This window comes from Eupeodes corollae, chromosome 2 (genome assembly GCF_945859685.1).
Source record: "Eupeodes corollae chromosome 2, idEupCoro1.1, whole genome shotgun sequence".
Lineage (NCBI taxonomy): Eukaryota > Metazoa > Arthropoda > Insecta > Diptera > Syrphidae > Eupeodes > Eupeodes corollae.
Window position 1 is genome coordinate 34,245,048 of NC_079148.1, and position 25,395 is coordinate 34,270,442.

At 36.6% G+C, this 25,395-nt stretch overlaps 3 protein-coding genes across 3 annotated transcripts; 2 read left to right on the top strand and 1 right to left on the bottom strand.

Moving 5' to 3' along the window:
- Positions 1 to 6,818: 6,818 nt before the first annotated feature.
- On the top strand, positions 6,819 to 17,808 carry LOC129945877 (general transcription factor 3C polypeptide 1). The gene is made up of 12 exons (XM_056055827.1): positions 6,819 to 7,016; positions 7,085 to 7,281; positions 7,340 to 7,689; positions 7,750 to 8,029; positions 8,092 to 8,245; positions 8,319 to 8,535; positions 9,603 to 9,693; positions 9,887 to 13,413; positions 16,588 to 16,741; positions 16,807 to 17,177; positions 17,245 to 17,525; positions 17,609 to 17,808. The coding sequence occupies exons 1-12, from the start codon at positions 6,932 to 6,934 to the stop codon at positions 17,722 to 17,724; spliced, it is 5,823 nt and encodes a 1,940-aa protein (XP_055911802.1). The 5' UTR covers positions 6,819 to 6,931; the 3' UTR covers positions 17,725 to 17,808.
- Positions 17,809 to 20,337: 2,529 nt separating this feature from the next.
- LOC129947673 (transcriptional adapter 1-like) lies at positions 20,338 to 21,455 on the top strand. Its single transcript, XM_056058309.1, has 2 exons — positions 20,338 to 21,246; positions 21,302 to 21,455. The coding sequence occupies exons 1-2, from the start codon at positions 20,426 to 20,428 to the stop codon at positions 21,426 to 21,428; spliced, it is 948 nt and encodes a 315-aa protein (XP_055914284.1). The 5' UTR covers positions 20,338 to 20,425; the 3' UTR covers positions 21,429 to 21,455.
- On the bottom strand, positions 21,442 to 22,924 carry LOC129947674 (TIP41-like protein). Its single transcript, XM_056058311.1, has 6 exons — positions 22,753 to 22,924; positions 22,494 to 22,648; positions 22,249 to 22,428; positions 21,969 to 22,188; positions 21,714 to 21,875; positions 21,442 to 21,659 (listed from the first exon to the last, which is right to left on the bottom strand). Exons 1-6 carry the CDS (start codon positions 22,756 to 22,758, stop codon positions 21,570 to 21,572), a joined length of 813 nt encoding a protein of 270 aa, XP_055914286.1. The 5' UTR covers positions 22,759 to 22,924; the 3' UTR covers positions 21,442 to 21,569.
- Between the last annotated feature and the right edge of the window lie 2,471 nt (positions 22,925 to 25,395).

The window sequence follows — 25,395 nt, forward strand, 5'->3', positions numbered from 1 at the left end:
TCATTAAAATAATAAACAATAAGTTGATTATATTTGGTAGGAGGCAATTTGCACAATCAATAATAAATAATATACAAGAATCAAGACCATGAAGCATGCGGTATACATGCTTAATTAGAATAAAACTAGTTTATTACTGTCGGTTAGATAGTTAAAGTTGATGGCGATAATATAAGTTATAGTGAAGAAAATAGATTTTAAACTCTACATCATTTTAAAGTAACAAAAGAACAAACAAATCTCTTAAGAATGAATAATATCTAAATATGTACATACATAAATAGATAGTTAATTATTATTTACCTTCAGTGTTTACAGTTATAGGTGTCCCTATACTCTTAATGGCAAATGCCTAATGTTTGTTTTTATTTGGTATGGCGATCAGGAAATATAGTTTTGAAAGTGACCTAAATCAAAAAATGCATCTTGTGGGAAATGAGCAAAAAGTCTTCAACAAAGTGTAGTTAGTAATTGTAATTGTATTTCTCAAATACAAGTAATTTGGCAAATAATTAAATTCCATCGAAATATGTATATGAGAAATACAATCAAAATTACTCAAAACAACACTTTCTTGACGACTTTTTGTTCATTTCCCACAAGTTGCAATTTTTAAGTTAGGTCACTTTCATTCTGGTGCCATTTATAAAAATCATGTTTACTCGTTCATATATACAAATAAAGTCTAGCCTAAAAAACCTTAACCTTGTTACACTCTTTCTGAACACATCTTTTCCTGTTTTGGTTGTTAATGCCATCTATCTGGAACTCAGAGAAAGAGAAAGGAAAAACAAATTTACCACGATCTACCGCTATAAGGTTTACCGTAATCTATTGACAAACGAAAATTTGTTGCTAGAATTAATTTGTGAAAACCAGAGAGAGAAAGAAATATCAAATGTCTCATTCTCTTTCTGCTCTCCGAGGTGAAAACATGTATGTACAGATATGAATTCAACACGCTATAAAAAATGAGAGTAAGCGGTATCGAAGGGACGGAGACCAGGAAATTTGGCTCCCTCGATTAGTTTTTTCTCTCTGGTATGACGGGCTCTTATGTACAATGTACATATTCATAAATGTTGGAACCTCAAACTCGACTGTTGTTATTTTCTTTCAAAAACCATCAAGGGTATTTAAACCGTAAACGTTTATGATTTTAAGGTTAATTTTTTGAAAAAAGGAAATTTTTCACCAAATTAAGTGTCTTAAGGGTAAAGGCCCAACTATAATAAGCATATGCAAACATAAGCTTATGTCAAAAACCCAACGATAATTCACTTAAGTTAGCGAAATTACTGCATAGCCATAATGCAATTTTGCTCACGTATCTAAATGTCAGATTTAGACTGGGATCGCTCTTGCTTAAGTGTGCTTAAGTTAACGAAACTGAGAAAAATTGAACGAAACGGAGCTAGACTCCATTATGTTCACTCGTATTGAGATTCTTTGTATTCGCACGTTTACTTATGCGCGCATATGCTAGCTTATGCCTATTATAGTTGGGCCTTAAGTCCCGTTTTAAGGCAGAGCGAAGTATAGAATTTTAGGTTGGCACAACTATTTTATTTAATGAAGGCCATTTTGTTAGCTATAAACTAATTTATTTTAGTGTGACATTTTGATTTTGATTGATTGATTTTGAAATCATGGTTCTGTCCGAAATATTAATCACACAATACGTCCATTTTTATGAACCTTACTTTGGGTTGAATGAATACATTAATAAACAAAATTGCCGTATTTGGATTGAAGACAATCTTCAAATGCAAATTGAGACACCATTACATCTACAAACATAAACTGTTGTTTAATGATAATTCCTATAGAGTTATCATTACTGAGTTTTGGTTTATTAATATAACATCAATGATGTGCAGGAGCTACGGTGTTAACAAAATGGCGCATAATTTCCACACCTCGTAAAGGAAAACATTTGCAAACCATATAATTTAACATTAAGGAACAGCGAATTGGACTTCAATATCGTGCGTTTTAACCGGTACATGACTGTTTACCTCCGCCGGTTTACCTCTGCCAGTTTACCACCGCCAGTTTACCTCTGCCAGTTTACCTCCTTCGGTTTACCTCTGCCAGTTTACCTCTGGACAGTTTACCACCGCCGGTTTACCTCTGGACGGTTTACCTCCAGAGCAGGTAAGGTAGTTTGAAATGTGGCTTATTTTGCTCACAGCGTGCTTCTTAATAAATGCAAAGGCCGATATTTCTGCTTCTTAGTGTTTTATTTTATAGTGTTATTCGGCCGTGAGTTTATTTATTTTTAAAAACTGTTACTCATAAATGTTGAAGAAAGAGAAATTTGGGCTTTGTTTGATTAAAAAGATTGAATTCTGTTAAATATTCAAAAAAAAAAAACACAAAAACTTACTTAAATATCAAATGAATATTTTGCTTTAGAAAAAAAACGTAATGGTGTTGTGGAAGTGTCATAATTCATTTCATAAGTAATACAAATAAAGAACAACACAAAACTAAATGCCAAAAGTTTTCAATTCGATGCTAGTTTTGAAAATAATAAACTACCTTATCTGCTCTGGAGGTAAACCGTCCGGAGGTAAACTGGCGGTGGTAAACTGTCCAGAGGTAAACTGGCAGAGGTATACCGGCGGAGGTAAACTGGCAGAGGTAAACTGGCGGTGGTAAACTGGCAGAGGTAAACCGGCGGAGGTGAACTGTCCTGCTTCGCGTTTTAACGTCTCCACCGCTAGGACTATTTTTTGTGGTTATATGTAAAATATTTAGTCTTTATATAAGCCGGAAACAAATAAGAACTTGCAGAACAAAATTCACCACGTTATTTTCAACATACGGACTTAATACAGAAATTATATTTAAATTATAATTCCGAAAGATTATAAATGAAATTAAATAAATTATGTACATACCAATCTTAAAAATAGTCTTTAATTGATTTATTCAAAGTGTCATACATCTACAAAAACGCTTTATGAAAGACACAAATTAAAGTTTTAATTTCTCATATCTGTTTTTAGTTTTTGTCACAAAAAAATTACTAACCAACAGTCGGTGCTTTTTAGTTGAGTTAAATGGACAGTTAAATACATTTAGGTATTGAAAATAGTTAGTTTTGAATTATCTTTCGATACACTAATTATATACTAATTATGGTATTATCATAAAGCAGTTTTGTACACAAAAAGTCAAATGGAAAAATTAAAAAAGCTTTTGTCGTTTTAGCAATTAGGTGCCACCAACGTATAATCTCGCGATGATAGTAATATATATTTTATATACAAATATGTCATTTTGTTTTCCAATTTCAATTTATCTATTATTTTTTATTTCTGCATCAAAATTTATTTTAACTTATCAATAAAGAAACTAACTTTTTCATTCATTATTTCATTTTTATTATTACATGATGTTAAATGGATAACATAATAAACATACTCATGAGTTTCACAAAATGTGGCTATAATTTGTTAAACAGTGTTCTTACATAATAATTATAATTCTTTATAGTAAAAACCTATGAAAAATATTGAAATTAGTTCCATTAACCTCACAATCAAAAGGAAATTTAAATTAAATTCTTGGAAAAAGGTCTGACAAAACGTACAAAATGTAATATAGCAACAAAATTTAAAAATAAAGAATAAATGTAAATCTTTGTATTCGCTAAAATCCTGACTTCTGCATTAAAAAGAAGTCGTTTTTAGGTATTGGAATCTTACGCATTCTCTAAAATAAGACTGTTGCTGTTTTCTCAATTTTTTGTAAACTATTAACTACATTTATTATTTAGAAATACGTTCATAATAAATTAATTTAATACTCAAAATGTTTGGGGCGACTTTCCATTACTGCAGCACGAATTTCCTTTTGATTTTTAACTTCCCATAGGAAGTTATTGTAATGGGTCCGATTTGTCAAATTGAAAATTTTGACATTTCTCGACGTTTCAAGGTCCCTAGAGTCGAAATAAAAGATTTTTAGAAAGATGTCTTAGCGTCTGTACGTTCGCGACGTTTTTTCGTCGTCCGCATAGCTCAAGAACCAGAAGAGATATCGATTTCAAATAAATTTTGTTATATAGATAATAAGGCAGAAAGGGCTCTCAAGAAAATTGCGTCGGTAGTTTTTTTACCATAGCAGTTTGAAAAAAGGTGAACATTTTGGTTAACCCTAAATATCTTACGAACCAAAAACGTTAGAGTCTTGAATTAAATTGTATATATAATATTGTAACGTGATACCAAAGAAATATATTTTTTGAAAAAAATCCATTTAACGGTTTTTTTTTAAATCAAAAAAAAATGAAAAAAAATGTGTAACCTCCAAAATTTTACGACTAAAATATGATTTCATCTCCAAAACAATTTTGTACAACGGATAATAATGTTTTTGACATCTGATAAAATTTTGAGAAAAATCGAATTCACAGTTTTTTAATAAAAAATAAAAATCTAAAAAAAAACATTACTCAAAGTTGGTAAAAATTGAAAATCGATTCAAATATCTTTTGGTAATTTAAAGTTGAGCCAAATGTTGCAATGATGTTTTTAACAAATGAAAACAAAGTTTTTTGTAGCTCCAGCATCTTCAGTGTATCTATCGTATAATATTCTACCGAATTTACCTAACAAAAAGTTGAATTTCTCTCTTAGATAGGAAGGTTGTTCATTTGTCTGGATATCTAAATCTACTCCACACTCTGATGCAATTTTTATCCACACATTGCAAATACTTCCACCCGTTTGAATAATATTTCTCATTACTATGTTTGGTATTCTAGTTTCTTCCATCTCTAAAACTTTGATAACATAATTAAAGTGCAATTCTAGTGTATACAAAAACATAGCGGGAATACCAGTTTCAATATACAACATATAATTTGGAGTGTTTTTCGGCAAACGGAACATCCTCTTTAAAAAAAACTAAGAAATTTTTCGACAGATTCATATGTTCTGTATCCCCAAACCTGTGCTCCGTAAAGAAGGACTGAAGCTGCGGTTGAACGAAATACTGTTTGTTTTGCACTGTGCGACACGTAATTGTTACTAATGCAGCGACCCCAAATCGATGAAATTGCTGGTTTAGCATCTGATAGTTTTTCATCGAGATGTATATTTACATTTAAGTTCGCCGATATCATCATACCACGATATTTGTATTTGCGTACTATCTCCACATCTTCTCCATTGAACTTCCACTTTTCCAAGCAAGAATATCGACCGCCACCGTCTCTGAACACCATAATTTTGGATTTCTCCAGGTTAACTGTTAAATTCCAAGTTTTACAATATATGTTGAGTCTGTTAATCATTCGCTGAAGCCCATCCACAGAATCAGTCGTCCGCATACATTAAAACTGGAATTGTTACGCCGTTGAAGTTTATACCACCTTTAACAGAATCCGTTACATCATTAAGATACAATATGAAGAGTAGGGCACTTAGTATACACCCCTGTTTAACGCCCATTGAAGTTTCAAATTCTTCAGATGTAAGATCTCCATCCCACACAAAAGCCACATTATTTTCGTACAATGCTCTCAAAATGCGTATAAATTTGGTTGATACTCCCATTATAAAGAGTTTATAAAATAGTGCTTCTGATATTGTGTCAAATGCTGCACGAAAGTCCACAAAAATGCATACAATTTTTTCTTTTTAATTTTATAGGCATCAGCTATGTTGGTAAGTGCAAAAATTTGGTCAATTGTGGAATAACCCTTTCTAAACCCAGCTTGGAATTCTGTTAGAATTTTCTTTTCTTGCACCCATTGACTAAGTCTTTTGTATAAGAAAATTTTTTTAAAACTTTCGGGAACTTCAGCTGTTTCGAAGATTCGGTTGAACTCCACGGTTAGTAATTTCATAAACTCGTTTGTTGAATTTTTATAAAATTCAAATGGGATTCGGTCATTTCCCGGGGCTTTATTTATCTTTGAGTTGTTTATAGCTTCCTGAACATCTTGAAGAGAAAAAAATGCATCCAAATTTTCATCTAGAAACATAGGGGCCGCATTTTCCAAAACTCAGCTGAAGATCTCGTATTGTTTATCACAGTTATATTTTGTTGTTCATATGCTGCCTTTTTATCAAATTCGTTTAAAATCTTTGTTGGCTTCGTTATAGAGTACTTTGAAAATATTGGAATTATATTTATTTGATCTCAAAAGTTTTTGTTTAAATAAAATGTCGCCACTTGGTAATTTACTAGGCGGGATAGCTTTCTTTATGATTTCCGTTAAGGTTTCAGTATCAACTGGGCTATTAAGCATTTTCAGATTTTCAAGATTTGCATTTAGGTTGTGCTGATAGCTTTCGCGAATTCCTTCCTTCCAAACAAGTTTCAGTAAAAGTCCTAAACGCCTTATGTTCTCCTGGTTTAAACTTGCAGTACAAGAAAATGTGATTTCCAATGGCATATGATCAGAAAAAATCTCCGCTCCAACTTTAAAGTCTTCCAACAGATGATTCCATTTTCCAGCTATAGCGCAATAATCAATAACCGAACAAGATGATCCTCGAATAAATGTAAGTTCTCCCTCTAAATCTCCTGCACAGCTCCCATTCAAAACACGGCAGTCATACGCATCAGCAAGTTGTATTATTTTTTAGCCTTTACTGTCGCAAACTGAGTCCTTAGATTTACGATTTTTGTTCATATAAGCACCATCATAGCCAGTCACAAAATTATTTTGTGAGCACCCGTGTATAATCAGCCTTATAGTGTCGGTAACAAAGTTTGCTCTTTACCTTCTAATTTATCGAGTGAATGCTTCCACTTCCTTTGGAAAACAATAACAACAGCTGTTTTTGACAATTTATCAAGCCAAAGCCAAACATAAGAAAATATGAAATGACCAAAAATAAACAATATCAACGAAATAAAATATAATTTTAAATTCTATTCATGAAGCTATAAGAATTCGTTACAAAAAATGGCATTTGAACAATCAAGAACATTAGCTTCAATGATCCTCGATGAAATTGGACTTGAAGGACTAGAAGGAATAACAATTTCTGGTAAGTTTCCACATTGTTTTTGCTTCAAACCACAAATTAGTTAATATTATTATTCGGAAACTCTCAAGGATTATGGACAAGACTCTCAGATAGTATGCAACTTCCACTACCACTTCTTGATAGATTCCAAATGCAAGTGTGGAATGTTTTGATTCAAGCACATGACTACTTAATTTTCTATGAACTACCCCAACCACGAGAGAAGTTAAAACTATGGAACCGATTTGCCCAAACCGACCCCGACTATGGTCTGCCTTTAACATTGGTAAGTCTCAATACTTATTTCAAATATCGAATGATATCTTATAATTCATCAAATGTAGATGGAGTGTCCTTTCAATTTGTACAAATGTGTACCAATAACCGATGGAGAAATAATGGGATCATGTGAGAATTACGACACCCGCAAAGCAATTGCCTTCGATGAGATCAAACACATGACTTTAAAAGAAATCGAACAAAAATGGGGTGATAGTTTTGTTATAGTTGGCACCCAAAAACTTCGTTACAGTTGCCTCATTCCATCACACATAAGTACACCAACAGAAATTACCTCAATCCAATATTGTGTACTCGAGTTCATTGGACGTTCCCGTAAAAATGGCATCTCCACAGCCGGAAAGTTCTCAATCCTGCATTGTTGCAAAGATTCTGCAATTGGCTTTTACATAAGGTAAATAAAACATTGTTAATAGTATTCAGAAAACAAAATGATTTTTTGGAACTTTTCTAGGAATAAACTAATTCGCCTTGGTTTGGTTGTAAGACAAAGTTACACAGAGAAACGTGCTGATCGTTTAGTCGGTTCTAGTCTTTTGAATCTATCACGTTTCTATTCTCAAAACAAAACTGCATTTACGGCCGTGATCGAGAAGATGTTTTTCGCCTTGAGACACACTCCAAATCAAAGAATGTCTATGTGCAGTCTCAGGCACATGTTCCCGCCGGAAAATCACGCAATGATAAAGAAAATCCAAACAACACATTTCTTTAAGAAATTCTTCGATATTTCTGTAAGATTTTGCATCCACATCTCCTTTCTTATTTTTTGTAAATTTGTTCTCTTTTTTTAAAGAATGTCCTTGCTAAGGAATTGCCCGATGTCAAACAAAGTTCCAAAGCAAGTGGAGACCGTGAAGTACTTTGTGTGAAATTAAAAAATCCTGGTTTATCAGAAGATGAAATTTTTAACGATGACGAAGTAATAGAAGAAAAAGAACAGAATAATGGTTTGTAAATATAAAAAGTTGTGTATTATATGTTTTACTTCTAACACTGTTTTTCTTTTTGTTGTTGTTTTAGATTTCTATGACTATAAACATGCTTATGTTGATATGCCACTTTCAGAGGAAATTTATCGTGCTATTGAAAAGTACGGCAGTGAAGGTTGCAGTCAATCACAATTGTGTGCAAATTTATCTACAAATCATTTAAATGTTCGACAAGCTTTGAAAAAAGCTATTCAACAAAAAATTGTCACAACTTATTGTAAGGATATGGGTCGACAAAGAACGAATATGTAAGTTTTTTGGCATCTTTTTTCATATGGCCTAAAATAGGAACTTATTTTGTTTTCAAAGTGTATTACAGACCAAAAGTTTGTTAGGTTGGTATTTATTTATTAATCCTTACATAAAAAGGATTACCACAATTTTCTATACATGGACTTTGTCTTATGTAAACAACATGCTTAAAAAAGCAAAAATCCCTAAAATCACTAGTAAAAAACGTAATTCAATCTTTTTTCAAAGGTGTATCTTTCCTAACTCCCTTGAACTGTATACTAAGTCATAAACGATTAGTGGCAATCAATTGACATTGATTCATTTAAATCACACTAACATCGTCGTAATGATATTTCCCTCACTCTTTGTTTATTTTATTTTAATCGACTACACTTACTTACTTTACATAAAGTGGTGCTACAGTCCTGTGTGGACTATGGCTTCACCCAACAAACTCCTCAATCTAGCTTGGTCCCTAGCTACGTGTCTCCAGTTACACACTTCAGTTTATATGAGGTCAATTTTCATTTGTGCGTGGAGCGAGGATTAGAAGACTCCGATTTCCATGCTCTCTACATGACCAGACATTACAGGCTTTGGACTTTTATCCATTCCATCTTTCCTCCTGTCACCATATTTACATATGGGACCGTAGCTCACGTGAATAACCTTTCTCTCCAACTGACCAAAGGTTCTTTCATCCGATCTTGTCATTGTCCGAAGAAACATTAGTTAGCCAAAATAGACAAAGTCCTTAATAACCTAAAAGTTGCTTCTGTCGATGGTGACGTTTTGACAGAGACGTCGGTGTTCTAGCCCCTTTCAGGATCACAGCATGTATTATGTTTTTGCTAATCTCATTTTGCCATATTCATTCCAAAACTCACCCTTGAAGAGTTTAACCAAGATACCTCAGCTTTTAAGAATGTCCATGAGTTACCCCATAAAACTTTTGTATCGTACTTTTCGGAAGTATAGAAAATATTCTTCTTTAGTTGTTCTAACCCTTGACTTGATCATTCTCTGTCTTTCTCAGTATTTGAAAATTCAATAATTCAAAACCAATGTGCATATTTTTCAGGATTGTAGCTGTTAGCTGTGCAAATTCTGTTAAGAAAGTCAAGGAAGACCGCGATAACATCACAAAGAATTTAAAATGCAGTGACGAACCGGTAAGTTAAAAACAATCATTCTGGTTATAGAATATTAGATCCTTAGACAAAACTACTGCCATGTTGTATTTTTATCTCAAGAAATGAGTAAACAGCAGCACGCATTATAAAAAGCTTAGTACTGAAAATTCCACAATTCCCTAGAATAGTTTTGGGGGAAAATTAACATTATTTCATCCTTAATTCTTTATAGAAACTTCCACCTGAGCCTGATCAACCACCAAAAGACATCCAGCAAATAACATCCAGCATCAAAGAGTTTATTAATAAATTCAAACCCACTCCGCGTGATGTCACAGTGAAACAAGTCGAACGTCAGCAAAAAATCGTCAATTTAGTCGATGAACGCTGCATCATTCAATTGACGCAGCTACGTTTGGAAATAATCAAATGCGAACAAGAAGCCGGATACAAAGATGAAATATGCAATAAATCAATTTACAGAATAATCGCACGTCTGCAACAGCATAAAATTGTCAATATGTTCGAAATATCACTACGATTGGAAGATAACGCTCGCCTGTATCGATATGTTACTCATCCCAAGATCACAATTGATCACAATATCATGCAACAGGAAATTCTCAAACTCAAAAATGCAATGTTCTTATTTTTGGAAGAGAGGAAATGTCGTGCTTTACCGCCGAGAAGCGGGGAGTTGGCGAAGCCAAAAGTGGAGCGAGTGGGCATTATTCCTATGGGTCCACAGAAATCGCCGAAATTCCTTACTGCTCGGTTTTTGCACGAGTTTATGTTTTACGTGTCCAATGATTTGCATTCTAATCGAGAACCCTTGCCATTGACGGAGAGTTTCCTGTCAACGTGGGTTGAATCAGAGCCCAATATCAACCCAACAGAACTTTATAACAGCATGGTAGAGGATCACATTTATCCCTACAGAGACAGTCTCAATTGGAAGACATTCATTACACCCTTGCCCACTTATAAAGATAAGCCCGCTGGTTGGATATCTTTTCCGGATGTCGTCGAAAGAATGCCCTTCTCGCTGTTGAGTAAGATCATCCACGTCCCTCCGACTGTGGACAAGGAAGCGATGGAATACTTAACTCATCCTGTTCGACAGCATTACATAATCAAACATTTGCCATTGGCCTTGCAAGGTCTGATTAATCGTGGTCGATTGTCAAGAATCCTATGCAACATCATGCTAATTCTGCAATTTATGGGATTGGTTCAAGTCACGGACAAGAAAGGCAAAGACCCGTTGCAAATTTGGGTCTATTTGAATCGAAAGGCGACAGTCGTCGATACTACACCCTCAGAACCAGGCTATTTGACAATTAACGGTGACCGAGAATACACGAAGATAGATTTTAATTTCAAAAAAATGAGTGACATCAAACAGTACTGGAACTGTTTGCATAAGATCTGTCTCATCACAAAGTTGGGCTTTGTCCATAAGAACATTGTGGAGCCTGGTGCAAAACACGTTTACAAAAAACGACGTCTTGCTTTGTATGACATTGTCTCGGCAGTGACGAATTTCGAAGAGGCTCCACTTCGGGATACGGGAGTTCCACCGGGCGATGGTCTCGGAGCAGGTGGTCTAGCCTCGGGTCTATATTCGTCGTTCCAACGCAATTGGACTTGGCTGGTGAATAACAAGCACACCGCTGCGGTAGCAGCAGCAGCTCAGAAACTCAAAAAACAGAGTACTAAGTACATGAGGACGAAGATGTCCAAGCTAGCCGATGAGACTATGATAAAGAAATCTAGCGTAAAGAAGGTGACTACTCGCCTAGCAACAACCTCATCGGGAAAAGTGGTCAAACGAAAGAAAATTGTTTCGGTCAAACCAAAACCAAAATTCCCGGCCGATTCCATTGATCGAGATGCGATCAGGCAGATGCGCTCCCTGCGAGCTCGCTGGTGTCACAAGGAGGATCTCATCTTAAAAATGGCAAGGGCAACATTCCTCTTCCTTGGCGTTCCAGTTGTTCATTTAAATCTTCGCGATGTGGCCAAAATTGCTCGAGACATCATTCGCTTGCAGTGTGGCATCTACAACAAGACCACACAAGCCTGCCATCGTAGGATTCACTTTATGGTCAAAACTAATCGCCATTTGCCTGAACTACCGCAATGGTTACATGCCATGCAAACAAATGAACACCTCACCGATCGTTATGATCCTGAAACATTCTTTCGCGACTTGAAAGAACTCTATCCGGTTAAGACGGACTTTCAGAATGCCCTTGCGGTGCACTTTTTGTACGCCTTTGGTGTGTTGCAGGCCCAACAAAGACAAGACGATCCTCATCACAGAAGCAACTTTCCCGACACACTGACGGAATTCTACAAAAAATACCGTGAGTGTACTCCTCTTATGGACGAAAAGTCTCTGCTGTACTTCAATCCTGCCACAAGAGTTGACCTGCAACTTGCCACTATAAACAATGTCCTGCACAGTTCTTTGAGTTGTGTGCGGGACAAGACGCAGTATAACTTGCAGATCTTTGACATCTTCAAGACATACTCCGAGGAAGTGCTTCACACTGCATTTAAGATTGCTCGCATGGACGGATTGGTGGTGTCTCGGAAGAAATCCCAAACTCACACCTACACCACTCAACTAACGGGTCCTTCATTTGTTTTCTCCAACAAGTACCGAATGAGTTTGATGTTCCTGAGATTCCCCTACGTTGTGCTGGACATGTTATACGCATTCTTTAACCAAGCAACAAAGCAGATATATAATAGTGAGCCAGAAGCAGTTGTAATAAAATCACCACATTCGGGACAGTTGTTCTTTATGGCAGAACTTCTCTGGCACAAGGCAATTGTTGTGGACATCAATACTCCGAACAATATGCTCACCATCGATCCCATGGCCCAGCAATCGAGCACAAGTCAAACGCAGAAAATCATGGATCATTTTCATAACATCCTCGAGAATGCCCCTCAAACAGAATATTCCAAACATTTTGATTCTCTCGGCGAACTGGCAACAAGGGTGAAGTTCAAAGCAGGCAACGTCAAACACAAGCTCAACTATAATCCCTTTGATGTAATCGCTAAAATGGACTGTGTGCAGATACATTTCTTTTGTTTTTTGGGAAAACTAAATCGATCAGTGGACATTAACTTTAGTAAGTTGATTGTAGAACAACCCAAAGAAAAGGATAAACAAAACGAGGACGAAGATGAAAACGAAGACAAAGAGGATGTGAACTTATGTCCCTTCTCTGCTGAGTGTGTTATGAAAAGTCAAGACTATTTACAAGCCATCGAGACAATTGTTAAAAATCGAGAAAATATGCTCCTGGGCATAAGCGAAGACATCGATATGAATGGTGTCGAATGTAAAAACAATACCACTACACTTTGTGTCGAAAATATTATGGCAATTTTTGAAAATTATCGAACATTCATGAAAAACCATTTGGCCAAAGAAGACTCTAAGGACTTTGGTTCGATTGGTTTGAAGAAAAAACCATTGGATTTAGTAGAGGTTTGCAAGGATATTCTAGAGACATGCGATGAGATGCCGTTAAACGATGAACATGAACCCGAACTGAATAAAGACGAAAAAGTCGCTAGAGCTCAAGATGTTTTTGTTGTTAATTTGCCAACGCTCAAAATACATGCATCGCCTGAGAGTGAACAAATGCCAAAGGCTAAATTCAAGGACACCATGATGCCTGAGATGTTGATGGAAACTGCTTTGCTGAGGGAAAAGATTCTCGAACGAATTGTTGAGTAAGTTGAATTTTTATTTTATTTTGTAAGTCACAAATATTCAATGTATTTAATAATGTTGCATAATTTACTTTTGATAACGAGCCTTTTATAGGGTGAACATGGGTTAATAAGCATTTTGTTCTATTTATATTTATTTTATTAACTTTTTAAACGCACTCGCTTGTGTAAACGAGCAGATTCAGACGCCATAAGGGACTTTAAAGTAAGGCAAGTTTTCTACTTTCCAGTAAAAATTCCAATAAAGTTGCCTTAATACTTTATTGGAAAATTGACTGGAAACTTAGTTAAGAAAAAAAGTCCAACATTCAGCTTGTCTATGTATAAGCGGATCGCTTCGCAAGACCCCATTTGCGGCACTGGATACCTCTTGACATATTTAGCAAACAAATAGCTTCAAGTTTTGCTATCCGACTCAAAGCTTCGTCGCAGTGGACTAACAACAACATTGGCCACTCCGTGATTCTTAGATATTTATGTAGAATCAATTCCAAAGCACACAGACTACACCATCCCCCAACTGCAATTCGACAGAAATTTCCAGATTTCTATACCTCTCAGATCTTTTTGGGAGGATAGGACATTCTTGGAGGATGAGTCAATGCATTTTTATACAAAAGAGGTTGATGGAGATGTGTACTCTGAACGACTCTTAAGTCTCCCATTCCGCCTTCCCAATCATTGTAGCATGTTCCAGGCGGAACTTTTGGCGATAAAGGAAGTCTTGTCCTGGCTTAAAGAAAACGTGATATCAACATCTGATATCCGTATTTTCTCAGATAGCCGGGCCGCTATCAAAACTCTGGACTCTGTCTCTACAAACTCTATAGCAGTCCATAACTGTCGATTATCTCTAATGGAGATGGCACAACAGTTTAATATTCACCTTTGCTGGGTGCCGGGCCATAGAGACATTCCAGATAACTGTAAGGCAGATGAACTCGCCAGGAACGGTACAGTACAGCCCATCCTACCACGTTTGGCAAGTACTGGCATATCAATCGCTACTTGTAAACTGCTGCTAATGCAAGACGCTGTGAGGAGGGCAGGCACCAGGTGGAACAACATTACCACGTGTCAAGTCACAAAAAACATCTGGCCAACACTGGATTTAAAACGTTCAGGGTGCTTGCTCTCCCTAAACAGATCGCATATAAGATCGATAATAGGTGTCATAACCGGACACTGTCTAATAGGAAAGCACGCCACGAGACTAGGCGTATTCTTAAATGACTTTTGCAGAAGCTGTATGGACGAGGAAGAGGAAGAAACAGTTCTTCATCTTCTCTGCACATGCCCTGCTCTGGCTCGAAAACGAATGAATTACCTAGGAGAATTCCTCTTCAAAGATCTAAACGATCTAAATCATATTAGCATAATCTGCCTCTCACGTTTCGTAAGAGGCTCAAACTGGTTCCATTGAGCTTGGGACGAAGCCTTAACATTTATGTGGTATCACAATGGGCCATTAAACTGGCCTAAGTGTGTCCGTTTCCATCTTGGACAGCCACTATAACCTAACTTAGTTAAAAAAATGGGCAGGTTCAAGCAACATAATGGCTGAAACACATACACGCTTCAGCTTCGGCTTCGTCTGCGTTACGTTAGGCCCGCTTCGAGGTTGCTTTGAATGACATTTCTATTATTTCATCCCTCCAAAGAGCAAATATTTTGTTTGTTGACATTTTTTTACAGCTGATGAGCTGTCAGACAAAGCAAATGTTCAGATAATTGAACTAGAGCTTCCGTTTGAAGTCACATTACGTTCTTTTCCTTACGATTGTCAAACGAAACGTGAGGTCGAAGCTCCATTGTGATAGCATGCATTGAATTCCTATGGCTGAACTCGTAAACGTCAGGCGAAGCCGAAGCTGAAGCGTGTATGTGATTCAGCCATAAGGAACTTGATTTGCAGTCAACTTCATTCTTTGATCGTAATATTTAACCAAAGCAACTTGTTAGTTTATCAAGTGTCATGAATTTCGAATTCAGAACTTTACTTCTTAAACATCTACTTTAAGTTCATAGTACAAAAAGTACCAACAAAATTATCGTCTACAAAACACTTATCAGGCAAACTAAGAGTTCATCACAATTTGTAAAGAAATATTAGTTATTTGTTTTCCAAATTGACAAGGAACCCTTTTACAGATAGAATTAAATGAAGTTGTGCAGGAAATAAATAAATCAGAAAAATAAAGTTCAGCCTTCAGTTGAATGAAAAAACATGATCAATTGTCATTTTGATAGTTAAATAGATTTGTCCTGACTAACTTCCCAGTCAACTTTCCACTAAATATACTAAAAAATTGTTAACTTTCAAGTCCCTTATGTCGTATGAACCTGCCCAATCTCCTTAACTATCAAGTCAATGACCAGGTTCAGACAACATAAGGGCCTTCATTTGCAGTCAACTACATTCTTTAAAAGTACATTTTGACCAAGGCAACTAGTTAGTTTTTCAAGTGTCATAAATTTCAAATTCAGAACCTTACTTCACAAACCTCTACTGCAAGTTCATAGTACAAAAACTACTTAACATTTTATTGTCTACAAAACACTCCTCAAGCAAGTTAAAAAAATGGATTTTGTATTGTAAAAAAATATTACTTATTTCTTTTCCAAATTGACAAGCAAACCTTTACAGAAAGCATAAAATAAAGTTTTGCAGAAAATAAATAATAAAGTTCAGCTTTGTGTTCAATGAAAAAACATTATCAACTGTCATTTTGACTTGTAATTAGGGAGATTTTTGTGAACTAACTTTCCAGTCAAATTTCCATTAAAGTTGCCCTAATTGGAAGGTAATTTTTTGCCAGCTGGCCAATCAGGTACTAAAAACCTGCACAATTCCACTTATGTCAAAATGACAGCTAAATAATCAAAATTGTTCGTTAAACTGAAAGCTAAACTTTATTCCTCTATGATTTATGATAAAAGAATAAGTAAAGTTCCTAGCTTGAAGTTTATGTTCAAAGAACGGAGTTGTCTGGACAGGGAAAACCCCGTTATATTTGTGAATTTGATTTTAAGTCAAAAATCATTTATTTAATTTATCCAATGGAACAAGAAAAATAAGATAATTAGCAGTTTGACAGATTTCATTCAAAAATAAATTGATTTATTTACCCAATACAAAATTTTCCATTATATGACTGCAAATTATATTTCTAGGGATGCATGCTGGAAGTATACCCAAAATAATCTAACCACACTCAGAACATTAATGAGTGAAATTGGATATACCGACGAGGAACAAGATGAAGTTGTAAGAATTCATGATTTCATAGAGTCCTTTGACCTCGGCGCTCCTGCTTCTGATCTTTTGGTAGTACAAACATTTTAATTTTTTCTCCAAAAATCGGGTTTATATTATTTTTTTCTGAATTTTAGAAACGTTTTCCTGATGTTGAATTTCTAACAAAGGCTACAAAACTTCTCCGTAAACACTTTCTCGTTTTAAGAGCTGGTGTTTCAACTTTTGTTTATGTACAAAAAAATCACATTCGTCCATGGGTCATCCAGACGCGGCATATTAAGCGTTTAGAACGCGAATCGATGGGTAGACTTATTCCGAATGCATCACGACCAGCTCAAAAGCGAAAACCCGATGATAACGATGATGGTTTGAGTGATGAAGAAGAGTCATCATCATCGGTGGCTAAACAAAGTAGAGTCAATGAAGAAGGACGACGAAAACCAAAACCAGTTGTACGTTTTGGAGATCATAAAGAAACTACGACTTCTTCACTAGACAACCAAAAGTAAGTTTAAGATTTTGTTTCTTTTCAGTTTTTAAAATCATTGTTTTCTTTTTTTTTTGATTTTTAGTCCAAAAGATCAATTACTTGTTCTTAAGCCATGCCCATGGATTCGCGTGAATGGATCGTTAAATCGACGTGTTCTTGATAAATGGCTGGCTAGCATATTAATCGAATGTTCTTCCCAAGGTGGCTGTACTGTTCATGCAGTTTGCTTACGGTATAAACAAATGCATGCTGCTGACATAATGTACCTTTTGGAAGTTTTGTCTGAACTGAAAATCATAGAGTTAAAAAGTTTTAAACCACGTCCGGTTGGATTATTCACAAAATTTCAAGAACTTGAACAGTGTAAGTACAAAAATGGTACCAGAATGATTATTTTTCCTTTTTTTCTTCTACTAAATTAAATTCGGTTTTATTTATATTTTCAGGTGAAGGTAATGAATTTACCGATGCACACAGAACATATATAATTACTGCGCCAGACGCAATGTTGCGTATGACTCTTTTCATCGGAGATAAGCTTTATCGATCTGAATTTGTTTAAATTTCAATGAAAAACTTTTTTTAAGATTTTATTTTGTATAAGTTAAAGAGAAAAAAAATACATTAAATTATTTTATACGTTTAATTATTGAACTAAATAATTGGAATTTCTTAAAAATTTTCACTAATACAAATCAGTTATATAGAGATCAATTGGGCATAGGCTTACTTACTTAAGGTGGCGCTACAGTCCGGGCGGACCTGGGCCTCAACCATCATGCGTCTCCAGCCAGCTCGGTCCCTAGCTAGCTGTCTCCAGTTTCGCACGCCAAGTGTTTCAGGTCCTCTCCCACCTGGGTGTGTCACCTGAGTCATGGCCTTCCTATACTGCACCGTCCCTCGGAATTGGATTCGAAGACCTTCCGGGCTGGAGTGTGCATGTCCATTTGCTCTACATGACCTAGCCATTTAAGCCGTTGGACTTTAATTCTGCTAACTAGGTCAGTGTCGCTGTACAGCCCGTACAGTTCGTCATTATATCTTCTCCTCCATTCTCCATCTATGCGTACTGGACCGTAAATCACCCGAAGAATTTTTCTTTCGAAGCATCCTAAGACGCTCTCATCTTTCTTTGACAGGGTCCAGTCCTCAGCGCCATAAATGAGAACCGGGATGATGAGTGTCTTATAAATGGTGATTTTAGATGCTCAAGAGAGGACTTTACTTCTCAATTGCCTTCTAAGTCCAAAGAAGCAGCGATTTGCGAGTTATTCTTCGTTTGATTTCAGCGCTGGTGTCGTTGTCTGTATTAATAGCGGTGCCTAGGTAGACAAAGTCCTTAACTACCTCAAAGTTATAGCATGGTGACGTTTTGTCCAAGACGTCGTCGTTCAGTGTCCTTTTTATACTTGGTCTTGCCCTCATTGACCACTAAACCCATCTTCTTCGCTTCCGTCGCAATGCTCAAAAACGCTCCACTAGAATCACACTTAGATCTTCCAATTATGTCAATATCATCTGCGTATCCGAGTAATTTGATGGACCTTTGGAAAATTGTGCATCTAGTGTTGACACTTGAGTTTTGCACAATTCTTTCCAGAACGATGTTGAAGAAGTCGGATGACAGTGCATCGCCTTGTCTAAAACCTTTTTTGACATCAAATGCATCGGTAAGATCTTATCCGACCTTGATAGAGCAGCGTGCATTTTCCATCGTCATTCTGCACAAACGTTTGACAGTGTGCCCAAAACTAGACATTCCTCGGTAGAGCTCTTCCCTATAGATGCTGTCATACGCGGCTTTACAATGGATAAAGAGATGGTGATTATCGATTTGAAGCTCCTGGGTTCTTTTTTCCAAGATCTGCCGTAGTGTGAATATTTGGTCGATAGTGGACTTTCCTGGCCTGAAGCCACACTGATAAGGACCAATCAGGTTGTTGACGAATGGCTTCAGACGTTCACATAATACGGCAGAGAGGATCTTATACGCAATGTTAAGGAGACTGATGCCTCTGTAGTTGGCGCAGTTTAGAGGGTCTCCTTTCTGGGCATAGGCATATCGTCATATAATGACATTACACAATCTGCATAAAGCGGTATGGTTTTAAGAAGAAGGCAGAGTAAACATCTTGATTGATCATTACATTTATTCCGTATATTCTTGGCCCATCCTGGTAAAGGGTCTTTCATTTCATTGTTTCAAGTTGGTTGCGCTCTCATTTGGCACCCATCATATTCAGGTATCATTTGTTGTCTCATGTTAGTTAAATTTTTTCAATTTCCCATTTTGGATCGCTTGAAAATTAAACAAAGCGTTTGAATGATGGTATTTTCCATGGTTAAATTAAAATTTCTTCTTAGTTTCCTTGGTAAATAATTCATGATAAATTTGACATGTGGCAACACTGCTTCCCCGATCAAAAAAAGCAAAATTTCAAAACCCTTCCTCGCCTGGTAGATAACTGAAAAATACAATACAAGTAGACTAATCCAGCCAAGCAAGCACTCGCCAAAGAATGAATACATGAAAACAAAATTCCTAACCCTAGGGTTTCTAATGTTCCGAAATTTCCTCGATTAATTCGGTTCCTTGTGTTCTAAGGTTTCCCAGCTTTTTAGGTTCCTCGGTTTCCTAGTGTTCCCTAGGGTCTTTTTAGTTAGGGTTAGTTTTCGAAAAAAGAAAACATTAAATGATGCTTGAAAACCTGAGCAAGTTATATTAAAAGATCAGCGTACGACATATTAGCCGCCAAGATTTGTTCAAAAACACGCACTTTTTCTGTGGGACTATTTCAAAGACCTTGTTTTGTCCTGAGATCTTCATTCTTGTTTTGCTTGAGTAACAGACCAAACTGTAGGAATAAGATTCGCAAGCTGCAAAACTTTCCAAATCAGCTATTTAAATCACAAAATCCAAACATAGTGAAAAAGTGTCCACTTGCGATCCCGAATTATAAAAATTCTGGATTACTCAACTGAAATCGACAATAATGTCGCTGAAAGTTTGGAATTCGAATTTTCAACGATGACAAGTGTATACCACCCTTTAATATACACTTTACTAGAACTACCTTACCTCAATTCCAAACAAAACTTGTTGAATATTTAACAATTCTAAACAGACCTAATACATCAGATCTTCCAAAACTCGCCCACCATCATTCTGTCAAAATTGAAATGTCAAAAGGAAAAGACCATCGGAGCAAAATATATGAAATTTTGTAACAAAACAAAAACTTTATTATAAACAAAATAAAAACATGAGTGATTTAAATGAGCGAGTGTTGATAGCTAAAAACGCTCTCATGACTGCGTTGGGCAATAACTATCAAAAATACCTGAGCCTAATGAAAAATTACTTCCGTCGCAAACTCGATTACACCGAATTTGATTTAGAGTCCCGGAAATTACTCCCAACGAATAAATTACATTTACACAATGAATTATTTTCGGCGATTATGTGTAAAATTGGTGCAATAAATACACCACCACCGCCACCTCCACTCGTCACCACCAGTTCGAATAGTGGACAACATTCATCGTCATCATCTCGATCATCGAGTCGCAAAAGAAAACGAAGCTCACGCTCCCACAACGATCGAGCCACCTTCGAACCCTATGATTTCTTCGACTTTCTCACTCCGGATACCTTGGAACCCATTCGACCGCCGAGCAGCTTCGAGAGTACAATGCAAATGATGCCATCCGCTCGCTATTGTGTGCAGGAACTTTTCCTACCCAATACAGGTTTTATCTATGGAAGATTTCAAATTGGTGTCTGGGAAATTGGTTTGGTGCAAGTCGATGACACTGTAGCCGAGTATATGTGCATTGCAGTGCAGTTTCTGCTGAAGAATCTCATCTCGTCGATTATTATGAAGCGAAAGCACTATAAAGTCACTGGGGAGGGATCGTATTATTATGATGTTGGGGCTCCGATAAAGGATCCATTCTTGAGAAATACCGTCACAAGGCAAAAGATCGACGATGGACCATTGGTGTTGGATAAAGAAATAACTTCCCCTAACTTTATGCGTCGCACCAATGACGAAGGAATATTCCTTTCTGCCTGCGAGGAAGTGTAAATTTGGTTTTGTTTGTTTAAATACACTTTTTGATTGAGTTGTTCTTCACAGGTATCCACAAAAGGGCAACCTCATCACTCTAAAGGACCTGCAGAAGGCATTTAACGACAGAAATATGCTTGCTTCTCATACCGTTTATTCTGTTAATCGAGAACGCTTAACCCAAATGCTCCATTGAAACAAAATAAAAATCAATTTAAATTTACATTCAACTTTTATTCCATCGAGTATTCGTCACAACACGATGAATATAGCAATTTGAGTGAGACTCTTTTCAAAGCGGCAGCGATGTAATTTTTGTTTTTATTTGTTACGGATTCTACTTAAAATATAATTTGAACGTTTTTTTCGTCTTAATTGGTAGATATTTCTCAATCTCATGGGGCATTGTGAATAATGCAGGTGGAACCTATAAAAATTAAATATACCTTAAGTGTGTGGGTTGTATATTTTTGTAACTTACGGTCTTGAGTTCATCATACTTTGCCTCTCGAGCTGTGTACTCTTTTAATATGAAATCTTTCTCGATTTCATAGTGGAAACGCGTGTCGTTTATTTTGAGCATGACATTATCTACACGCAGGAAATAACGTAGAAGGACGAAAAACCCAGATGGCATTACGCGCTGTAAACAAAATTTAAAAAATAAGTGAAATGTATAAGTTATTTGTTAGCTAGAGTAAGTACCGTTATTTTAGGTTATTACGATATCACTTACAATCTTCACGGAGCACGACGAAATCCCATTGTCATGCAATTCATCTTCGAACAAAGTTAATTCATGATAGAAGAGAATTCTCTCCTTTTGCATCAACTTGAATATGTCCAATTTTAAGTCTGTCTCCTCAACACGGATCTTATCGTTGAGAGTTCCCTGATACGTGGTTGAAAATGTCCAATCGAATGGTTTGAATTTTTCTTCCAACAGATGACCAGACCTGCAAAGCGAAGTACGAACCAAATTATATTTTTTGAATTTAATCGATAATTTAACATACCTGCTTTCTTGCCATTCCTCAGCACACGCTACCTGTAAAGGTTGTTTTCCATTTTCAACCAAATTCAAGGCGTCCATAGGTTTGAATTCCAATTGTGCGCCATTTGAATAAATGAGAGTCAGTCTATTCTTGTGGAATACCATATCAGGCAAATGAGGTAGTTCCAAGGCATAACGATAGCTAAAAGTACATAATATGAAAGGTTACTCTTGAGCATGTCCTTGTTATGATAATTTGAGACTTACGTGCAAAGTTCACAACAAGTGGGACTATTTTCGGGGCAACATTCTTTGCCATTTGCACAAACACTTTTTAGAATGTGTGACTTTTCATATGAAATATTCCAACCTTGGAAATCGATACTCTCACTATTTTTAGGCAAACAAGAAACTATTTCATCCTGAAAAATAAACACATTTATATTTTTGTTTCACGAGTTAATAATTTATTGTTTTTTGATGTTTATGTTTGTTAGTACTACGAGTTATGCAAAACTTTACTTACTTCCATTTTTATTTGGGATATAATACTAGGTTTGTGTTGTTTTAATAAAACTGTTAAATTTTGAAGAATTTTATTGAAAATAAACCCAAAATTTGTATATTTTTTTAAAAATTTTGTATTATTTATGAATAAATTGCAAACAAAGAATTTTTGACCGGTGTCAGATAATAATGACAGTTGGTGTTGCTAAAATTTGTTTAATGCATCTTGCATAAAACAGGGTTGTACTAAAAATAGTTTTTGCAAATTTATAGAGCTTCTCAAACTTTAACTCTTTCTCAGTCGATATAGCAGTGCACTAAAGGAAATTTATGCAAGTTTAAATGAAAATAACCCTGAGGTGTAAGGTTTGATGGGTACCATACATTTTGAATTGAAAATTTTGGGTAAGCATGTTCTTTTATAATAAGTGAACAATCAGGGGGATATTACTACCCTTATTATGAAGAGACACAGTGTGAGCATTAGGAAAAGGAAAGAAGGTTTGAGAGTACTGCTGAAAACGGTACGGCCAAAGTGTGGCTCGGGGGTATGCTAACAGAAGTGCGACTAGCGAGTATCACGGTTGAACTGTTTAAGAGGAGGAATGCATCTGGCTATTTCACTTAAGCATAAACCGTCAAAATAACGGTAAATAAGGGTAAGACAATGTAGTTAGGGTTAAGTTAGTTTTATTGATTTCAAAACTTTAATACAGTTCAAAATTTTCTTTTAAGGTTTATCTTAAGTCTTTGAATGGTTTGGCCAATGGTCGTCTACCAGACTGATATTTACATTTTAAATACTTGGACCAGTACCTCGTTGTAGCCAAGGTACGGCTAGGGATATCCCGATCCAAGCCAAAACAAGGAAGAACTGTGAGAAGATTAGACGGCTACAATCGCAAGAGACTGACATGACCTTTTCCGATCGAGTCTCTAATAACCTCTTAAGGAGTCATATGCTTCCTGCATTATGCATTGAAAACCAGTGGAAATATTGCCTTGCAGCCATCGGAGATGCCGCCTCTGAAGTCCTAGGTTTCACACGGCCACCACAGCGAAACCCCTGGTTTGCCGACGAATGCCGGCAAGCGCACGCAGCGAAACAGGAGGCATACAAAACGGTGCTGCACAAAAGAACCAGAGCTGCTCGCGAGCTCTACGAGCAGAAGAGGAGAGAGGAACACTGGCTTCTTAGATGGAAAAAAAAGAGCATGAGAAGCGCGCGATCGAGGAGATAGAGGGATGTCACAACAGGAATGAGGTTCGTAAATTTTACCAAAAGGTAAAAAAAAACCACCCAAGGGTACCAGCCACGAACCGAAGCCTGTAAAGACGATCAGGGGAACATCGTAGTAGAACCGCAGTCGATGTTGATAATGTGGATAATTATATAACGGCGATGACGAACTGAATTCCGCTGTAAGAGAGACAGAACCGCTCAACCTCGGCGACGCAGATCAACAATTCCGCCTACCCGACCTTGAAGAAGTGAAGATAGCTATATCGAAACTTAAGTCAAACAAATCTGCTGGAGCTGACGGCATCGCTGCCGAACTATTCAAAGCAGCAGGTGATGACTTGGTAGGGAGCATGCACCAACTCATCTGCAAAATATGGTATGAAGAAAGCATGCCCGATGAATGGAATCTCAGCATAGTATGCCCGATACATAAGAAAGGAGATCCTCTAAATTGCGTCAACTACAGAGGCATCAGTCTCCTCAACATTGCGTATAAGATCCTCTTCCGTATTATGTGAACGTCTGAAGCCGTTGGTCAACAACCTGATAGGTCCTTATCAGTGTGGCTTCAAACCAGGAAAGTCCACTATCGAAGGCAATTGAGAAGTAAAGTCCTCTCTCGAGCATCTAAAATCACCATCTATAAGACACTCATCATCCCGGTTCTCATTTATGGTGCTGAGGCCTAAACCCTGTCAAAGAAAGATGAGAGCGTCTTAGGATGCTTCGAGAGAAAAATTCTTCGGGTGATTTTTGGTCCAGTACGCATAGCTGGAGAATAGAGGAGAAGATATAACGAGGAACTGTACGGGCTGTACAGCGACATTGACCTAGTTAGCAGCCCGGGAGGTCTTCGAATCCAATCCCAAAGGACGGCGCAGCAGAGGAAGACCGCGACTCATGTGGTGGGAGAGAACCTCAACCAACTTGGCGTGCGAAACTGGAGATAGCTAGCTAGGGACCGAGTTGGCTGTAGATGCATGTTGGTTGAGGCCCAGGTCCGCCCGGACTGTAGCGCCACCTTAAGTAAGTAAATCTAGTTTATGGTTTTCAAAAATGAATTTTATTATACCTTTCACCTTCGTTCTCCATTCATAAATTTGATGGTTACTTCTAAATTGAATACATCAATTCCAAAGTATCTCTTGCGGAATTCTTTTACAATTAAACAAACTCGCAAAGAATAGAACACGACTTCATGTCCTCCTCGCTTGAAAACATCACTTCATAGATGTGATGGTGAGGAATAAAGTTTAAACTGAGGAGTTTACCTCTGTCTTTGAAGATTGTATTGATTTTGCGCATAGTTTGCTTGACCAAGAAGTAGGCCTTTTTTTCCATAAAGTGGTTAACTTTACTATAATAACCCCTATATAATAATGATTCCACTTCCTCAGTTAACTGATCGTATATTCTGTT

What these genes read in the sequence shown, in the direction of transcription:
- LOC129945877 (XM_056055827.1), top strand. Translation starts at nt 6,932, where the DNA reads ATGGCATTTGAACAATCAAGAACATTAGCTTCAATGATCCTCGATGAA. An exon ending in ATGGTCTGCCTTTAACATTG is followed by an intron (nt 7,282 to 7,339) that starts GTAAGTCTCAAT and finishes CATCAAATGTAG; the next exon opens with ATGGAGTGTCCTTTCAATTT. An exon ending in CTCCTGCTTCTGATCTTTTG is followed by an intron (nt 16,742 to 16,806) that starts GTAGTACAAACA and finishes TCTGAATTTTAG; the next exon opens with AAACGTTTTCCTGATGTTGA.
- LOC129947673 (XM_056058309.1), top strand. Translation starts at nt 20,426, where the DNA reads ATGAGTGATTTAAATGAGCGAGTGTTGATAGCTAAAAACGCTCTCATG. An exon ending in CTTTCTGCCTGCGAGGAAGT is followed by an intron (nt 21,247 to 21,301) that starts GTAAATTTGGTT and finishes TGTTCTTCACAG; the next exon opens with GTATCCACAAAAGGGCAACC.
- LOC129947674 (XM_056058311.1), bottom strand. An exon ending in GAGGAATGGCAAGAAAGCAG is followed by an intron (nt 22,189 to 22,248) that starts GTATGTTAAATT and finishes TTCGCTTTGCAG; the next exon opens with GTCTGGTCATCTGTTGGAAG. An exon ending in AGTATGATGAACTCAAGACC is followed by an intron (nt 21,660 to 21,713) that starts GTAAGTTACAAA and finishes TAATTTTTATAG; the next exon opens with GTTCCACCTGCATTATTCAC.